This window comes from Panthera uncia, assembly GCF_023721935.1.
Source record: "Panthera uncia isolate 11264 chromosome C1 unlocalized genomic scaffold, Puncia_PCG_1.0 HiC_scaffold_3, whole genome shotgun sequence".
NCBI classification, from domain to species: Eukaryota; Metazoa; Chordata; class Mammalia; order Carnivora; family Felidae; genus Panthera; species Panthera uncia.
In genome coordinates this window covers 70,472,184-70,490,512 of record NW_026057584.1, presented here as the reverse complement: position 1 = coordinate 70,490,512, position 18,329 = coordinate 70,472,184, and the positions used below count along the sequence as shown (strand labels likewise).

General features: G+C 39.2%; 1 protein-coding gene across 5 annotated transcripts in view; it reads right to left on the bottom strand.

Moving 5' to 3' along the window:
- Positions 1 to 18,062, bottom strand: part of RBMS1 (RNA binding motif single stranded interacting protein 1) — a 217,522-nt gene extending 199,460 nt beyond the window's left edge. For all 5 annotated transcript variants that reach the window (XM_049616129.1, XM_049616135.1, XM_049616132.1 and 2 more), the window contains exon 1: positions 17,901 to 18,062. In XM_049616129.1, the coding sequence (XP_049472086.1) occupies positions 17,901 to 17,975 (75 nt within the window). In that variant the 5' untranslated portion in view covers positions 17,976 to 18,062. The remainder of the gene's footprint in view (positions 1 to 17,900) is intronic.
- Positions 18,063 to 18,329: the final 267 nt, after the last annotated feature.

The window sequence follows — 18,329 nt, the reverse complement described above, 5'->3', positions numbered from 1 at the left end:
GCCCTGGGAGACCTCCAGCTAATCCTAAGAAACTACACTTCTTAGAAATGTAGCCCTTTTAAAAAAATTTAAGTGCTTTTCAATAATAATGCCCCATCCTTTTATTATTTATAAAACTACACTGATAGGGGCACCTGGATGGCTCAGCTGTTTGAGCATCCAACACTTGATTTCAGCTCAGGTCATGATCCCAGGGTCATGAGATCAAGACCCGTGTTTGCTCTGCACTTAGGGTGGAGCCTGCTTAGGATTCTCTCTCTCACTCCCTCTGCCCCTCCCCTTCACTCTATCTCCCTCTCCCTCTACCCCTCTCCCCCACTCGTGCTCTCTCTCTCTTTTCTCTCTCTAAAGAAATAAAATAAATACATAATTATACTGACAAGAGCAGACATTTTAATGTGCCTTCCATTTCTAAACGCATGATATTCACTATATGTAACTTAAGGCAGTCATTGAGTATTTCATTTTTGTACTTCATGAAGTGCTTATATGACAATGACAAACTAGCTTAATAGCAGTGATGGAGTCTGGGCGTGAACAAGGAGTCCAATAGTAAAGCTAAAGATTGAGAAAATTCTTTAGGTGATTTAGACTAACAGCCCATTTTTATCCTAATCATATGTGTACTTTAAGCAGAAGCATTCCATCCCTAAAGCATTCTGTCTATGCTTCATATTTCTCTTTGTCATGTTAGACACAAGATATGGATTCAATTTTATCAACATTTATTAAGTACCTACTATACGCAAAGCATTTAATAGGCACAAACATGAATAAGATATATTTTCTGTCTTAGAATCTTACATTCTTATAAAGGAAACCATAGATATACAAATTACTGTTAACAAAACGTTATGTTAAACTATTACTACTTCTTTAATTTCATGCTACACTTTTTCTTTCCTGATATCTTCCAACATTTTCCATTTTTTTTCCATTATAACATGTAAGTGATATTACATTCTAATGCAAATTTATTATACAGTATAGTCTAAATGAAATCCCACTTAGTGGGATTTACAATATAATAAGAAAAGGAAAAATCGAATTAGTAAACTCTCATGTCTCATTTTAAACATCGTAAAAAAGACATTTTATAAGCTGCCTAACAGTGAGTACATAACCAATATAGAATTTGATATGTCTGCCTCAATTTCTGTATATTCTGCCTTTATATTCTCTGCCTGTATATTCTTAACAATCTGGGTGAAAAAACTGTGCTCGAAATCTTCATCATATGTTCAGGAAGTTAGATGAAAGCTACTAAAACCAGAAACTTTTGGTTTAGGAAGTAAACGTGGACCAGAAAGGAAACTCCCTGTCTATGGAGGGATAAGAATTACTCATATGGTTACTGGAATCCTAACTTTCCTTTTATATTCTAAGTTACTCTCATTGAACACATATGGTTTTTGTTGTTGTTGTTGTTGTTGTTTTAATTTTTATTTATTTTTTTTTGAGAGAGAAAGAGAGCGCAAGCCAGGGAGGGGCAGAGAAAGAGGGAAACACAGAATCAAAAGCAGGCTTCAGGCTCCAAGCTGTCAGCACAGAGCAGGACGCAGGGCTCAAACTCACGGACCGCGAGATCAAGACCTTAGCCGAAGTCGGACACTTAACTGACTGAGCCACCCAGGCGCCCCGAACATGTATGTTTTAACTTAGGCAGATAATGCACAGGATTTCTAAAATGTCAAGCATGCCCACCCATCTTCCACTGCTGAATATTAAGTAAAGGAAATCCAAATACAGGCTACTGCTGTGTTTGGGGAGTTCAGAGCAATTTATGCACAAACATTATTCACAGTAAAACGTGCTGGATCAACATGTTTTAAGGTGATTGGCTCAATCCACCTCAGAGAACTTTGTAGCCCGAGGAGTCAACTGCTCTGTAAACAAAAACAACAATAAAAACAAAACACCTAAAATGTCTAAAAACACATGTGTCTCCCCAACCTTTAAACATACCACCAGTCTGGAAACCTCCCTAACTGTGACAGTCGTTAACTAACAATGGTCCACAAATAACCAAGTTTTCCTACAGATCATACAAAGGCACTAACAGGATCTTAAATCGCCCACAGCCCTTTCTGCCATTTCCTTTTGTGCATCCCACGGCTTCCAGGGTTTACCAGTTATGGTTCCACATACTCACAGGAAGAAACACAAAAAGGTTTGAACCAATCAGTGCAGAGAATTCTTGAAACAGTGAGAAAAAACAATACTAGCTATGGTTGTACCTTGCTTTACTCAACCATGCATTCCTAAGATGTTGGGTGTAAACCAAATATAACAAAATAAACTCATCCTTTCCAACTGACTTAAATTATTCCACAAATTGGTTTTCTTGGTATCTAATACATCTTTAATAGGGCATGGTTCCTGATGGCTTTAACTTTAAATATACCTTCTGTCAAAGACTTAGGTACCTGTAACAACCTCTGAAACATGTAAATGAACCAAGAATCATTTTACCAGTGAGTCTTTTTGTAAACTGTGGAAAAATCTTTCTCTCTTATTTGTTTAATATATCCCAATTTCTCCTGTATTTGATTTCTCTAATGCATGGCATAAAGCCAGGCATGATATTTTCAGCTAGTGTACTTGAGGAGTATATGATAAAACAGGATGAGGGAAAAACTGTGTCCAAGCGGTATAACGGGCTTGTCGATGCCACCTACTGTGCATTTTGTGTTTCCAAGGTTCCCCACATAATTGACGAAAAACAGAGCTGCTGAAGCCTGATCATATGATGAGTACTGAAGGCTTCCAACTATGTTCAAATATCTCGTGAAAAAACAAGACACGCTGGAGACTAGTGGGGTGTGCTTGACATTAGGAAGAAGGCAGTTCCCATCAGAGTGGTTGACCTTCAACAAAAAAGGAGATGTTTAATCAGAGTCTCTCTGGTTTGTTTGTTTGTTTGTTTGTTTCCGGTGGTGACCAAACATGTCACAGCAGGTAGTGATGGCAGGACAGAGAAAGGTTAGCAAGAATGAAGTAGTTCAGCGTCTATTTTGCTAACATGGGAAGGCTCCACGCATGCTGAAAAAGTGAGAGGGTCATGGCTCCAGACTCAGGGCTATAAAAACAAAGACCCTCAGGTACATGGAGGAATCCGGAAGCAGAACAAAGCCACGAAAAGTCCAAACACCATGGAGGATGAGCAGAGCCCGGCTATGGGCTTCCTAGCCAATCTGCAAGGTTAGAAACTTGAGAACAAAGCAGAATCGGCTCTGGATACTGTTCTGGCAAACCAGAAGCAGCAGCCACGCCAGTGGAAGTAAGTGCAGAAGTCTCGCTGGCCCTCCCTGCTGGGGTGACCTCGGACACGGTGACCACTACTGGTTTCTGATCAGGCACCAGCTGGCGACACTGGCCCATTCACACTCATCGACTTCTGTGATTAACTTCCTGGAATGACTGCTAGAACTGTGTGTGGCCTCCCTTTTCTTTTCTTCCTCTCTGGCCACGGCACTGACCAATCATGTGAGATCAGGCCTCACCACCCCCCCTACCCCGACTCGGACCCTCTGAGCTCAGGTTCTGTCTCTCTACTTTGGGTAGCTTTCCTCATCAGCACAATGAGTAGCCGGGACCAGATTATCTTAAAAGTTGATTCCAGTTCTAACATTCTGCGATTCCTGGATGTTACAAATTCCCAGAATCTCGTCTATTCAACCTCCTGCTCAACCTAAGCTAACCTAGCCAGAACTAATAAGCTTTGAAAGTTCTATGGAGTTGTTCTTGGCTGGCTGAATACAGCAATAATCAAAGCTTAAAAAACTTAAATAATAAAGCATGAAAAAATATGTATACGATTTTTAAAACATCTAAGAAAAAGTTTGAAGGTGCCAACGCTCATGAGGCAGTATGTCCTGTTGCTTAGAAGTTCATACCTAAGTAGCACTTCCCAATCTCTGTTTTCACAGTCTCCAGAGCCGCTTACAAAATCACAAGTGGTGACAGAAAATTCTCCAAACAAAACCAATTTTCAATATATTATTATGCATATAAATATATAAGACGAGATGATGGCACGTCATGTCAAATAAAAGTCTCAAAAGGAGAATAAGAAGTATTAAGGAGAAATGCAGTTATACTTTGAAATGCATTCAAGAAAAATCAAAAAAAGAACCTCATCTGTTCTTAAATTGTGTTTTAGTAAGCTACTTTTCAAAATTAATTTTGATCTCTAATAAATATTCTCTCTTTTTAAAAAATTCTTTTAAGTTTTATTTATTTTGAGAGAGAGAGAGAGAGAGAGAGAGAGAGCATCAGCAGGTAAGCAGCAGAGAGAGGGAGAGAGAGAATTCCAAGCAGGCTATGTGCTGTCAGTGTGGAGCCCAATGCAGGGCTTGAAGCCACGAACCATGAGATAATGACCTGAAATGACCAACATCAAGAGTCAGAGGCTTAACCAACCGAGCCACCCAGGTGTCCATAAATATTCTCTCCCTTTTCTTTTTTTTTTTTTTTTTTAAATTTTTTTTTTAACGTTTTATTTATTTTTGAGACAGAGAGAGACAGAGCATGAACGGGGGAGGGGCAGAGAGAGGGAGACACAGAATCGGAAGCAGGCTCCAGGCTCTGAGCCATCAGCCCAGAGCCCGATGCGGGGCTCGAACTCACGGACCGCGAGATTGTGACCTGAGCTGAAGTCGGACGCTTAACCGACTGAGCCACCCAGGCGCCCCAATTCTCTCCCTTTTCAAAAAAAATTTTCTTAACAGAGTTTAAGGCAACTATCATACTATAGATCTTGAAAAAATTATTGGAACGAGCATTTAAAAAATATTTTCCATTGTATTTTACTGTCAATTACTTCAAAGTGGTAAGTTCATCAATAAATAAGAATAGATATATTTACAGTTTGGAAGATATCAATTCTCCAAAAACTGACATATAGATTTAATGCCATTCCAATAAAAATCTTATATTTATTTTTATGGAAATTGAAAAGCTGATTCTAAAATTTATAAAGAAATTCAAAAGATCTAGGATAGTTAAGACCACTTTGAAGTATATACACTTAATTTATTGCTATAGTAATTAAGACCCTGTAGTACTGACACAAGGATGCATAGGGAATCACAGAGAAAGTCCAGAAAAAGAAACACATAAATGTGGTCACCTGATTTACAGCAAAGGCCACACTGAAATTCAAAGGGGAACATGAAAATGTCTTCTCCATAAATGGTGCTGGATCAGCTAGATATTCATTTGGGATGGGAGCAAAAAAGGAATCCTGACGCTGTCCACACTAAATGCAAAAATTAATTAGAAATGGATAGCAGACCTAAATGTGAAAGGTAAAATACACCTTCTAGAAGAAAATATAGGAATATAATCTTCATGACCTTAAAATAAGCAAAGATTTCTTAAACAGACACAAAAAGTAATATTCATAAAAGGTGGGCAAATTGGACTTCATTAAAATTAACAACTTCCATTTATTAAAAAATACTAAGCAGACACTTAAAGGGAAAACTGGAAATTGGGATAAGATATTCTCATACATATACTGGTAAAAGATTTGCATCCTGGCTATATTTAAAAACCTACAAACTGGGGCATCTGGGTGGTCAGGTGAGCATCCGACTTTGGCTCAGGTCATGATCTCGTGGTTTGCGAGTTCAAGCCCCTCGTGGGGCTCGCTGCTATCAGTGCAGAGCCCACTTCAGATGCTCTGTCCCCCTCTCTCCCTGCCCCTCCCTGGCTCTCTCTCTCTCTTTCACTCTCTCCTTCTCAGAAAAAAAAAAAAAATTAAAACCTACAAACCAATAAAAAGGACAACTCAATATAAAAAGTGAGCAAGAGGTTGAGTTGTATATTATGTAAGTTATATTCAATAAACCTAGTATTTTTTAAAAATGAGCAGAAAACTTAAAAGACATTTAAAAGACAAAAGATAACCAATTAGCCAACAGATACATGAAAAAGTTCTCAATATCATGAATCGTCAGGGAAATGCAAATTAAAACCATAATGAGATACCAGCTACCAGAGGGGCTACAATTAAAGGCTGAGAATTCCAAGTATTAGTGACATATACAGCAAACACATTTCTCATGCTTTGCCAGTGGGAGTAGAAAACTGGTAATATCTACCAAAGCCAAACATACAAATACCCTATGACATACCAGTTTCTCTCTTACAAGTGCGTGCATATATTGACCAAATGATATGAACAAAAATAATTATAGCGATTTTATTCATACTAGCCCCAAATTGAAATAATCAAAACACTCAGATAAATCAATTGTGGTATACCCCATGAAGGAATTACTATTAAAAAAAGAACTGGGGCTCCTGGGTGGCTCAAGTCAGTTGAGTGTCCAACTCTTGATTTCAGCTGAGTTTATGATTCCAGGGTCGTGGAATCCAGCCCCACATTGGACTCAGCACTGAGCATGGAGCTTGTTTAAGATTCTCTCTCTCTCCCTCTGCCCCTCTCCCCTACTTGCACTTGCTCTCTCCCTCTCAAATTAAAAAAAAATTTTTCTAAACAAAGAAAAGAACAAACAACTGCTACACATAACAACATGACTGAATCAATCAAAGCAAAATAATAATGAACTAAAGAAGTTAGACAAAAAAGGATACATACTATAGGATTTCATTTTTATGAAGTACAAGAATAGGTAAAACCAATATATAAAGATAAATGTAAGACTAGTGGTTACCTTTGGGGAGTACAAACTGGGGAAGGAAATGAGGGTGCCTTTTGGGTGCCAGAAATACTATATAGTGATCTGGGTGGCCACCCAGATTAAGGAATACCTTAATCTATATATTTAAAATGCATGTCCTATATGGGGCACCTGGGTGGCTCAGTCGGTTAAGCATCCGACTTCGGCTCATGATCTCATGGTTTGTGGGTTCAAGCCCCATGTCAGGCTCTGTGCTGACAGCCCAGAGCCTGCTTCAGATTCTGTGTGTGTGTGTCTCTCTCTCTCTGCCCCTCCCCCCACTCATGCTCTATCTCTCTCTCTCTCTCTCTCAAAAATAAACATTAAAAAATTTTTAAATGTGTGCACTGTATGTTCTACCTCAATAAAAATTTTAAATAAACACACAAGTAAACAAAATTATCCCATTGTGCTCCATGATGGCACAAATCATGTCTTATTTACATATTTGCACCTCCCAGAGCCTAATACGATGGCTGCTCAGTGTTTGCTGAAGTTAATTAAATTTGCCAGGTAGTTCCAACTACATGATCTTAACTACATCATTTTAAGTACAATAAGTCTGAGTTGTCAATGGTAGAACTATAGCTTAGTGCTTTCTGCAGATTCCTTTTAAATTCCCAATTCATTCATATTTAAAATATCTGGCTTTCCCACCGCCCCCCCCCCACAAAAAAGGGAGACAGGAACATTTGCATATTGAAAACCAGCCCCATTTTCAAGGTTTAACAAGATTCAAATCAAAAAGGCAAAGGACGAAAAACAAAGAAAGGTGCTGTCGTGGCGCCCTAGAAAGCAGATGTTCATTAGGGCCCAGACACACAGATTACTATCACAATGTACTTATCTGCACACGCTATCGTCAGACCACACAGTCAAATCAAATTTTGAAGGCTCAAAGGATGTGCACTGAAGAACATCCTGTACTGCTGAAACATGAATTTGAATTTTGTGACAGAGATAGAGGGGTAAAAGAGAACTCCACAGATCACCCACTGTCATTTAAAATCCTATTTATATGTTAAGAAATCATCTATTCCTTAAAAAAGCAATCAAAATCAGCATTTAAGATTTCTGCTACTAAAATGAAAATCTGAGGAACTACTACCAAATAAGAAACATACCTTGTTTTCAGTCTTTAGCAAAGTAAAAAACACACAATACTCTTGCAATTATTTCTAGATAAAGAATCAGTTTGTGAAATATCCAAGAAATAGAAAAAAACGATTCTCTGTGACTTTAAATATCAGTATGGGTGAAGAAAAATGTAAACAGTTTACCATTTCACTATCTCATAATTAAATTCTAATCTCATTAAGAGTAGCATTGGTCATCAAAATACTTTCTATTATGCTAATTATGTTCTCTTTTGTTCAAAGTATTACATCATGTCTGCACTTCTGTAACAACATTTATACACTGCCAAATAAAATTTTATTTTAAATTTCCACATAAAATTGGATAAAGATTCAGAAGGAAAATCTGATTCAAAGAGGCAATTGTAGTTAGCAAATTCTTAATCATCATCTGCAGCATTAAGAATCAGTAAAGATTTTTTTTTTTTCAGTCAGGTTAAGTTAGACACACTTGGTCCCTGATTTGGGAAGAGCTTGTAACGCAACAATCACCCCGGTAGACCAGTAGCGTGGCACACACACCAGTAGCTAGTCAGAAGTAAGTCCAGACCGACACTACTCTTAATGTGCAGTAAGAAAAACTGGGGGCAGGAGCAGGGGAGAAGGGAAAAGAAGAAGGGAGTAGGGGAAAAGGAGAAAAGAAAGAGGAAACACCCTGAGAACGCCCAAACCCATGGGCTTTTCCCTCACACATTCCCACTTTGCAGGCCCTTCACTCCAGAAACAAAATACCAGGGGATCCATGGTCCGAATCATCCTCTTAAGCACAGATTGGTTCCGTTCTGACTTCCTCTCAGGGTAGGATTCTTAACCTGTGCTCCACAGGCTGTCCTGGTAAAGATTTGAGGTTAATGGGAAAGTGCCGTCATCAGATTCTCAAGGTTTAGAGTTCCCCTATGAGTTATGGGCCATTGTTGGACCGGAACTAGATGAAAATAAGAGAAGTGATGGAACTGGACAGTTTGTTCTTTGTCATTTTGTTTCCTTCTTGTTTCCAGCCTCACAAGGTGTTTGCTTGATCTGATGCTGGAGGAGAGCGAGCAAAGCAGTGAGGTTGTAATCATCTAGTCAATGAGGGGCAAGGGATGAAACGCAGAAAGCCTTGGACTGCATTTTTTAAAGTGAGTTTTGGGGCTGGAGGTTGGGGGGGGGGGGTGTTATCGCCGAGGCCAGCATAAGAAAATAGGTGAGTAGGAAGCTAGTGTCCCAGGGAATAAGGAATAAATCAGGCTCCCAGGGCCTCGCACACAGTGAGAAGCTCCAGAGTCCACACCTCAAAGGACTTCACAAGCCACACCTCCCATCTCTTCTTGGAACCCAGTCCCCAAGTCCTAGAAGCTCAAAGCCCTACTGAAGGACTGCAGGGAGCTCTTGTCTTCCCACAGCCTGTCAGGGGAGTTAGGAAAACCTACCCACCCCCCTAAAGGATGCAAAGATGGGTTCCTGGAACCTGGAATCTCAACTGTGAATACTCATGCACCGCGTCCCTCCCCCAAACATTGCCCAAAAGGGTGCTTTGGTTCTATGATGAGATTAGTACTGGAACAGGTACCTGTGAATTATAAAGTGGATTACTTTTACAGGCTCTTAAAGGTTGGCTGTGGGCCCTACCACTAAGGATAACAATTTATGTATGAAATATGTTAGATGAGTTTTAAGTTCTACGTAACTGATAAGTGAACTTTTCAGAACAAACTTGAAAACAATTCACTTGTAGGTTAAGTCATACCCAATCACTGAACAAATCACATAGAGCTCTAGAAAAATATCATCTTTCAGCTATAGAATTTTTGCTATAGAAAGTGTTCTAGTAGCCAATTCCTTTTGTGTTGCTGTTGTTGTTGTTGTTGTTGTTGTTGTTTAAATAAAAGTGCAAACAATCATGTGGAATGAAACCTAGAAGAGGCTGAGATTAGGAACCTCTTTTCGTTAAGGCTTCCATTTTTAAAACAATGAAATTAATCAAAGTTGTGCTTTGCAGGAGGCAAAGAAAGTTTTGAGAATATATCAGTTAATGACCTGAAAATAAAAACTGCCAAATTTGTCTTTTTATTAATGTCTATATTTGTCAAAAGCCTATTCACTGATGAATCCAAATGCTGTTGAGAAGACAAAGGTAAAGGTGATGGTATTACAAATTTTTAATAAAATGTCACTCTTGCTTACAACCAAATATTTTATTTGAGACTTTACAAGCAGCTAGTATTATTCTATAGGTAAGGAAGGATTTAGAAGTTCTCCAGTACAAATATACTACCAATGGTAACTCTCAAAATCACCATGTTTAAAAATTGTTAAATAAGGGAAATGGTATAGTGTCATTTGAAGAGCTTAAGCATAATAAAAATGGAAGTTTAAAATCTAAAATTCCCTTTTGGCAACTTTGATTTCTCCCCTCCCCCAAGAAACTCAGGTTAAGAGAGCACAGTATTCCATGATGATGTATCCATCCAATTCTTCCCATTCTAATTAGTAAAATTTTCAATTGATTAAAAAAAACAAAACTGGTATCATCTAAAACAGATCCACGCACTTTACTTTTCCTACAAGATCGGTAAAAATTATTTGTGATGTCTGTGAAAATATTTCGTTTTTTTGCACAAAACCTTTCCCTGGAATCACTCTTCATCTGGGAGGAAGCCCAGTAGCACCTGTTGTTCAGTGGGCAGCCAGAGAGGGGAGGGTTCTATGTTCCCCAGTGAGGCCAGTGAGGCCAGAGGACAACGTGACTCTCGAAGCACATCGTTTCATTTGCAGAGGCGAAGAAAGCTTATTTTAGAAGAATTAAAGCTAGAGAAAAAAATAGTTATACCTATGAAAGATCATGAATAATAAAAAATCTGTTATTTTCTAAAGAAATAACAGCTCACATAGATACGTTATCAACTTGTAGATTGTAAGCACACAATGATGTAATTAGCAGCATAACAAAACATTTTCTCCCTTTGCCGTGAGCACACCTAATGAATTAGAAGAAATAAACATCATTTCAAATGGTTTAAAACAATAAGAGTAACAAATCTGTGTAACCATTATGTCATCACTTAAGCATGATATTCTCAGCCTGTCACAACCCAAATAGGTTGGCTTCGTAGCACACTTATAAGCCTAAAACTTGAAAAATAACAATGTAAAATACGGTAACTGCATATGAAACTTTGTGGGGAAGGAGTTAACATAAAGTACCAAAAAAAGTGTTATTCTTTAACATTCTAAGCACTCATAAAAGGATTATAAAGCACAAGAAATACAAAACAATGCTGATTATCAATTCAAGACATTTTCACTCATTAATCTAAAGCCCCAATTTCTTTCTAAAATTCCCAGGTTTATTGTGGCCTTTATATGTCCTTTACTTTTTCTCACAAAACACAATGGCAGTGTTTTTAATCTCACAGATGTATATCTCAGGGCTTTCTCTGTCGCTCAGACTTCTGGTTGATACGTTACCTTCCTGGGTGTACTATTTTGTAAATATTTTTCTTCACTTATTTCTTGTATTGTGTCAATTCTGTCTTTCCTGGTAGCTGATGAGATGCTAGAGAGCAAGGACCAGCTATTATAGTCCCTAACCTTTCCCAATTTCAAGTGCAGAGAATGGTGCTCTGGGATCACTCAGAAAATACAACCGATTAGTTGGTATGTCAGTCCTTCATGAACCTCAGCAATTTTTCAACAAGCTACCAGCTGAAAACTTTAACCTAATTCCAGAATACAGATGTTCCAGCCAATGTTAGAAATCATCCACCAGGCATTGTGTTTAAAATGCCAGAGTGTGAAAAGCAAATTAACTGTTTATATTAGCATCTAATCTCTTTTAGGATTTAGGTTTTCATATTTATCATCTAGAAAACTGTTCTCCATCCTCTAAAATGACAAATGCATCCATTTAAGAATTAGCTAAAAGACAATGTATAGAGAAGGACAGCGTTCAGTTCTGTATGTTTTCTCCCCCAGGAGGACTAGGTGTTGATTTTTGCCCCCCCCCCCCCGCCTTTTTGTCTCTCTCCCTGTCTCTCTCTCTTTCTCTCTCTCTCACCAGCTTTGACACACTTCTTTTCCAGTGCTTATTTGAAAAATTAAGATATTCATATAATTATGTTAAGGAGACAAAATACATTAAGAAAAAGTAAGGAATTCAACTATGGGAGATATGTGTTGAGTTTGTTATTAGCTTAACCATCACCATCCCCTTTACACTTCCCCTTCCTAGGAAGAAATGTTTAGTTTCTGTTACCAAATTAGTGTGTGTGCTCAAGTTTGCATGTATGTTTCACACACACGGTTCTAAGAAGACATTTTGCTGTGTATCACCCGGCCAAGCTCCCACTGGTAAAAGTCTGTATCATCCAAGTGCTGCCTTCATGAGGCACAACCAACTTCCATCAGGTTTGACTATCCACCCATTAAAACAACAGAGAAAAAAAAGCCCGAACATTTAAATTCATTCCACATAAAATCTCCAAGTCCAATGTTCAATTTTGAACATATGGTTTGATCTGACACCAAATACTATGGCATTACATTTAAATCACTCACATACCATTACTACCTTTTATTTAATAAAGCTACGTTACATTAAATATAGTACTTCTACTTCAGAGCAACTTGATACATTCCTGCTCATTCCTCTAACCCCAATGAATGGGATAACAAGCTAGGTAGCTGAATGTCATGTTTAGGGTTATGCAACAGTCAGTAATTGAGAGAGGACTAACTCTGAACACCTCAATGCTAGTTTATATTTTAGTTGTTATCCATTAAATGAATACATGTTTTTACCGAGTCTGAAATACATTTCTTTAAGAAGCTGATTTTCTTGAAAACTGAGCAGGAAGAAGTTTCAATTATGTTGGTGGGGGCCACTGATAGGAAACAAAGACAGGCTCTGAGTCACCAATTCATCACATGTAACATTTCCCACCTCAATATAATACTATGAGATATTTTTTCTGGCACCATAGGCTTTAATGAAGAATGTACAAAACGGCACTTTTGATTCCATAAATGAAGCACTGACCAACTGATATGTGATTCCTCTCAGGGATCTTACTCAATCCATAAAACAATTTAAAGTTGTCAAAATGGTAACAAAATAAATCAAAATGCAAATCAAACAATAATGAGATTGCTATAGAAAATCAGACTGGATTATTATATTTGTACATTTTGTTCTACATTTTTTTCCTGGTCTAAAAAAATTCACATGTACTTACTCTGAATAATAATAGTCACTAACAAGCATTTATTTAGCACCTACTGTTTTGTGAATCAAGCAAGAAACTAGGGAGGTGTTGATATCCTTTGCAGAGAGACGTACAGTGGGCTAGAAGACCATGCTTGGGGAGAGTAAACATTAGTGAGACTAAGCATCCAATAAAAAACAAACTGGACAAAAAAATTCCTCATCCTTAAAAACAATGAACAATATTTAAGTGTCTGTATCATCTTTACTAAACACTTATCCTTCCATTGTACGTATTTCTCTCACATGATTTTTACTGGTTAAGTAGACATGGGGAGAAATATTTTATTTTCTGGAAATGCTCAATTTAATAAAAGAAAGAAAGACCCTTTTGTCTTTAGGTAAAAGACCCATAACTTAAAATTTTAGTACTCATTAAGTAAGCTGGGGTAATTTTAAAGTTCCAATAAACCATTAAACCAAATACAAAGTCTGAGCAATATATCAGTAAAGTTTTAAAATGTTTTTTCTTGAAACTGCATTACATGGAAATTGCCCATATTTGAACTTAAACTCAAAACCAAGATTGCCAACCATGTAAGGTATATCTAGTTATACTAACACTAAATGACTGAAAACTTTCCTACTTCACTTCTCTTTTCCTTTTCCTTTCCAGTAGCTTGAGATTTAGCTCCCAGCATATAAAAATATAATAGATGCTATGGAAAATCCAAAAGAAACAGCTATCTCGGGGGAAGAATGCTACAGTACTGCATTACAATGCATGTTCATTTTAACCATCCCATGACCTTGAGCGTTCCAATACCACTTCTAGATAGCCACACTATCTCATTCACCAAAGGAACGAAGGTGTGTATTCAGGGTATAAAATATTACTTGGCTGTATTGATCTATTTAAGCAAACTTTATTCGCTGTATAAACGCAGTTACTTGTTAGGACACAAAGCACCCTAAGTTCTAATATCATGCCTCTGTATCTCCAAACCACCCTACTATACTCAGTCGTTCCATGTATCAAATCATAAACCCTAAGCCCTAGAGAAACAGATTGACACAATAGTCATATGGGTACCAAGTAAAAGTTAAGGAATTCAACAAAACGTTAATGCACACAAAAATTCAATACAGAAAAACTACTTTGTTCTGGTAGCCTTTATTAACACAATCCCAAATTATATCACTCATTATTTTTCATATTTTGAAGCTAGGTGATATGTTCTTTAGCATACACTTATATAAAGATAACTTTAAAAGAAGCTTTTGTTTTAGAAAGACTTCTTTAGTGTATAGACAACAATACTGTTTATGCATAAAAACTTAAAAACCAAGCTTTCAAAATGGTATGTTTTATAGAAATATCTTTCGATAACTATGAACATATATCACAAATGTGTAAACTGCATTTAGTTGGTACAAAATATTAGCTAAGCATGTAAAGAACATTTTGTACTTTCCTTTCTTCAAAAGAAATAAGAAGTATTTCAATTCCCATATATATCTGCATACATGCATCGGCAGTAATGTAGGTTGTAGGATCTCTGAAGTAAACAGACCATGAGGAGTGACTTTATACTAAGTGAAATTAATACAGCCAATGTTTGAAAATGTGCACATACAAATCTTTAGGCTAAAATATGTTAAATTATCAGATTTTTTTTCCTGTGTAGCTGAAAAGTGGATACCAAATTTAATTTTTCATAATATACCATGGGTCATTTATAATTCAGAAAATCCTTCAGAACGGTATGTGCTTACATTTACGAAGCTACATCAAACTACCTCGTAGAATGAACGTGTCAGGTGATAAAGAAAGCCTGCTGGGATAAGACCACCCTGACAGAGAAACACAAAAAAACCCAACAAGCATGTAAAATCAGGTTACTTCTAATCTATGTTACTCCACACTAAGATATTAAGAAAATTTCACAATCTTCTCATTTCCGCCCATGTCCGCCCTTCCACACCATCCTCCGATTTACTTTATGTGTAATGCAGCTGTACTACTTTTCTAATGATTCCTGTCAAATGATTTCTCTTTCTGTCAAAGTACAAAGCATGCTGATATGGTCACGCTGTAATAGAACTGCATAGATTGTTGTTGTTGTTGTTGTTGTTGTTTATAACTGGAGAAGTGACCAAGATGTCTTTATGAGGAAAAAATACTAAATAAAATTTACAACAGTCTCTAATTGGATGAGTAACTCAAGAATTATTTGACATATGTTAATTTCTTAACATAGGAAAACAAAACTCATTCTCAAGTGTCATTTTAACTGGTATGTATTCCTCCTGCTGAAAAGAAATCCCATCCATGTATTCTTTCTTGATTCAAAACCATCACATCCGTCTCCTGATTGCAAGTTTAAGTCAAATATCACTTTGTAAACAACCATGCCATTACTTAGTTTTTGATATAGTTTCCAAACGGAAGTTTCAAAACAACCCTGACCAGCAAACACATCACTGTACTTTAAACAGGCTGATGTTTTCTATCGCATGTTTCAGGAAGGTTAAAAGACACACATAGGCAAGGATCATCACCGTAGACAACAGATTCTAAGTGAGAATATTAATTCTTTAGGTAGACTAGGCAACACTTGTTTTTAAACTAACTACCAATCAAACGAAGTCACTTTTTTTTTTTTTAATGACTCACACTACCATGTTACCAGCAAATACGTCAAGGAGAAAAAACAAGCTATGCGTTCCAAACTGTGCTTACCTAAAATCTGCATCTGGTCACTTTACATTTTAGGAGATACCCCTTTCTGGGATAATCAAGATACGTACAGTAGGGAATTTAGGTTTAATTATCGAACTTTAATACCACGTTATATAGGTCAAGTCGGTATGTGTGTCTTTCTCCTGAAACAAAGAAATTCCGAGTAATAGGATTTCAAATTTCATAGTAGAAACAGCAAGATATGTTTTGAGAATGTCACTTACAGTAACACAAATCAATATTAAATGCTTTATGCAGGAAGCACACTTTCAGAAAATGGGCCCTAAAGCTTTCTGGGATCCGACCCTAATTACTGGAGCAGGCTCTTGCCGTTTGTCTCTCTCTTCAATTATTTACGGAGCAAAAAGAGCCAAATGGCAATGCATTAGCTATATTAAATGCTATGTACTTGGTTTCTAACTTACTAATGGTACATAAAAATTACTAAGGTGAATGTGCCTGTAGAAACATGGCCCTTTTTCTTCTTCACCTGAGTGTATCTATTTATTATTCATATAGTTAAATGTTGAATAGGCTGTCCTTTAGGCACCCGATGCTGCATAATTTAAACAAGTGCATTAAACATATATGATATCTAAAAGGTAGTGCATTGATTATACCTCAAAATTTCTTTGAACAACCTGTATTTACAATGTATCTCACAAAAAATGAGCACCTCCCTTGGGTCTCTGAAAACCAATATGTGGGGACCACACAGAAATGAATGAGTATTCTTGCTTCTACCATCTTGCTGCTTTCTGGCCACCCAAAGTAAGATGAGAATTGAGGGGAACAAAAAGGAGGTCCTTGATTACTCGAAAATTTCTGGTCTCAGTGCTGACAAGTGTCCTTTTTTACATGAGAAAATACAGAGCTATGTTGTAGGTACATAACGCGGACCACACACACTGTAAGAAAGAAAAGCTTATCAAGATTGAATCAGAGATTCTTTGCATCAGGCCAGGAATGTCCTCTGCCAGCAAGGAGGACATGATTACAACCTACCAAAGAAAGTTCAGACACTGCATCCATACTTGATTCTTTTGTGATCTAGAAAGGCACCTGGGGTAGTGATAGGAGATGCTAATCGCTGAAGAAGGCTGCTGCATCCAACTTCAACCCTCCCAAATTATGGAAGAAGCTTCCAAAGCAGTGAAACCCTCCCTCTTCATGGGCCCACCATATATATATACATATATTTATTTTAATGAGTTCGGAATGCCTCAAATCTCACTGAAAAAATAAGACAGGCCCACTAACAAGGTACCCGGGGTCCCCAGAAAGTCAGTCGCAATTTGTATGGCTACATGTCATCCATCAGCTGTGTTACCTAAGAGTATGTCAAGGCCACTTTTGAGAAAGCACCACTGGAAATCGAACTGTGGTCAACATATAAGGTAGCATTTTTCTAAACTAAATATAAAGTCACTTCTTTGCACTGAAATCTGCCCATTGTCCTTCCTTTGCAAAACCTACAGGATAGATTAAAAGGAACATCAGTGAACGGGGAGTGAACTTTGGCCACTTTTTCACCCAAAACACCAGCGTAAAAGTAGAAATCAGTAACCAGGTGAAGTGCCACACCGCACAAAGATCAAGGCGAGAGGCGGGCGCGCAAGGCCGTAGGCGGGGAAGAAAATGTCCCGTCCCCCCACTTCAAGCCCCAGTCATCGCGCGCGCGGGAGGTTGAGGAGCGTCCCTGGGGGCCCTGGGGCTGCGCACCACTCCGAGGGAAGGCAAGAGTTACTGCTCGCAGGGCGAGGCCCAAGGAGAAGCGGTCGGTCGAAAAGCCGCGCCGCCCGCGGGTCCTGCCGCGGAGCCCCAGGCGTCGGCGGCTGAGCAGCCACCGCTCGGTGAGGGGCGCCGCTCGGCCCCGCGACCCTCCCCGCCTCCCGGGCCAGGAAGGGGCTGGCGGCTCTTTCCTGTCTAGTCTCTCCCCCCACGGCTTTCTGTAACCCGATCCCCGCACTCAGCTCCCCGGGCAGCCGCAGCCCCGCGCGCCGCCCCGCGCCGCCCAGGCCAGCGCTATAGTTAGCAACCCTCCATCAACTCCGCCGGGGGTGGCGGGGGCTCGCCGCGCGCGCCCCTGCACGGGCCCCGACCGGCGCGCGCGCCCCCGGAGCCCCCCGCCCCCGGCGCCCCTTTACCTTCGCTTGAAGATACTGGGGGTAGTAGTAGGTGGCGTACTGAGGGTACATCTGCTGTTTCCACACTTTGCCCATGAAGCTGGAAGGGAGCCTGCCGTGAGCCTGCCGTGCAGGGTCGCGGGCACTTTGGGGTTTCCAAGTCTCGATCTCTCCTGCCTCTCCCTTTCCGGCGGCGGCGGCGGCGGCGGCGGCGGCTGCCGCTGCTCCACCTCCCAGCCCGGACCAGACGTCGTCGTCGTCGTCCTCCTCCTCCTTCTTCTCCTCCTCCCAGGCAGAGAGAAAGACACTGCAGAGCGCAGAGGGCACCCTGGACAGGGCGCTCCCAAGGAGTTGCCTCCCGGAGCCCGACTGCTCCGAGGTTGCCAAGGGCTGGCGCGCGGGCCGCTCTCCGCTCCGGCGAGCAGGCAGAGCGGGGCTGGGAGGTGATCA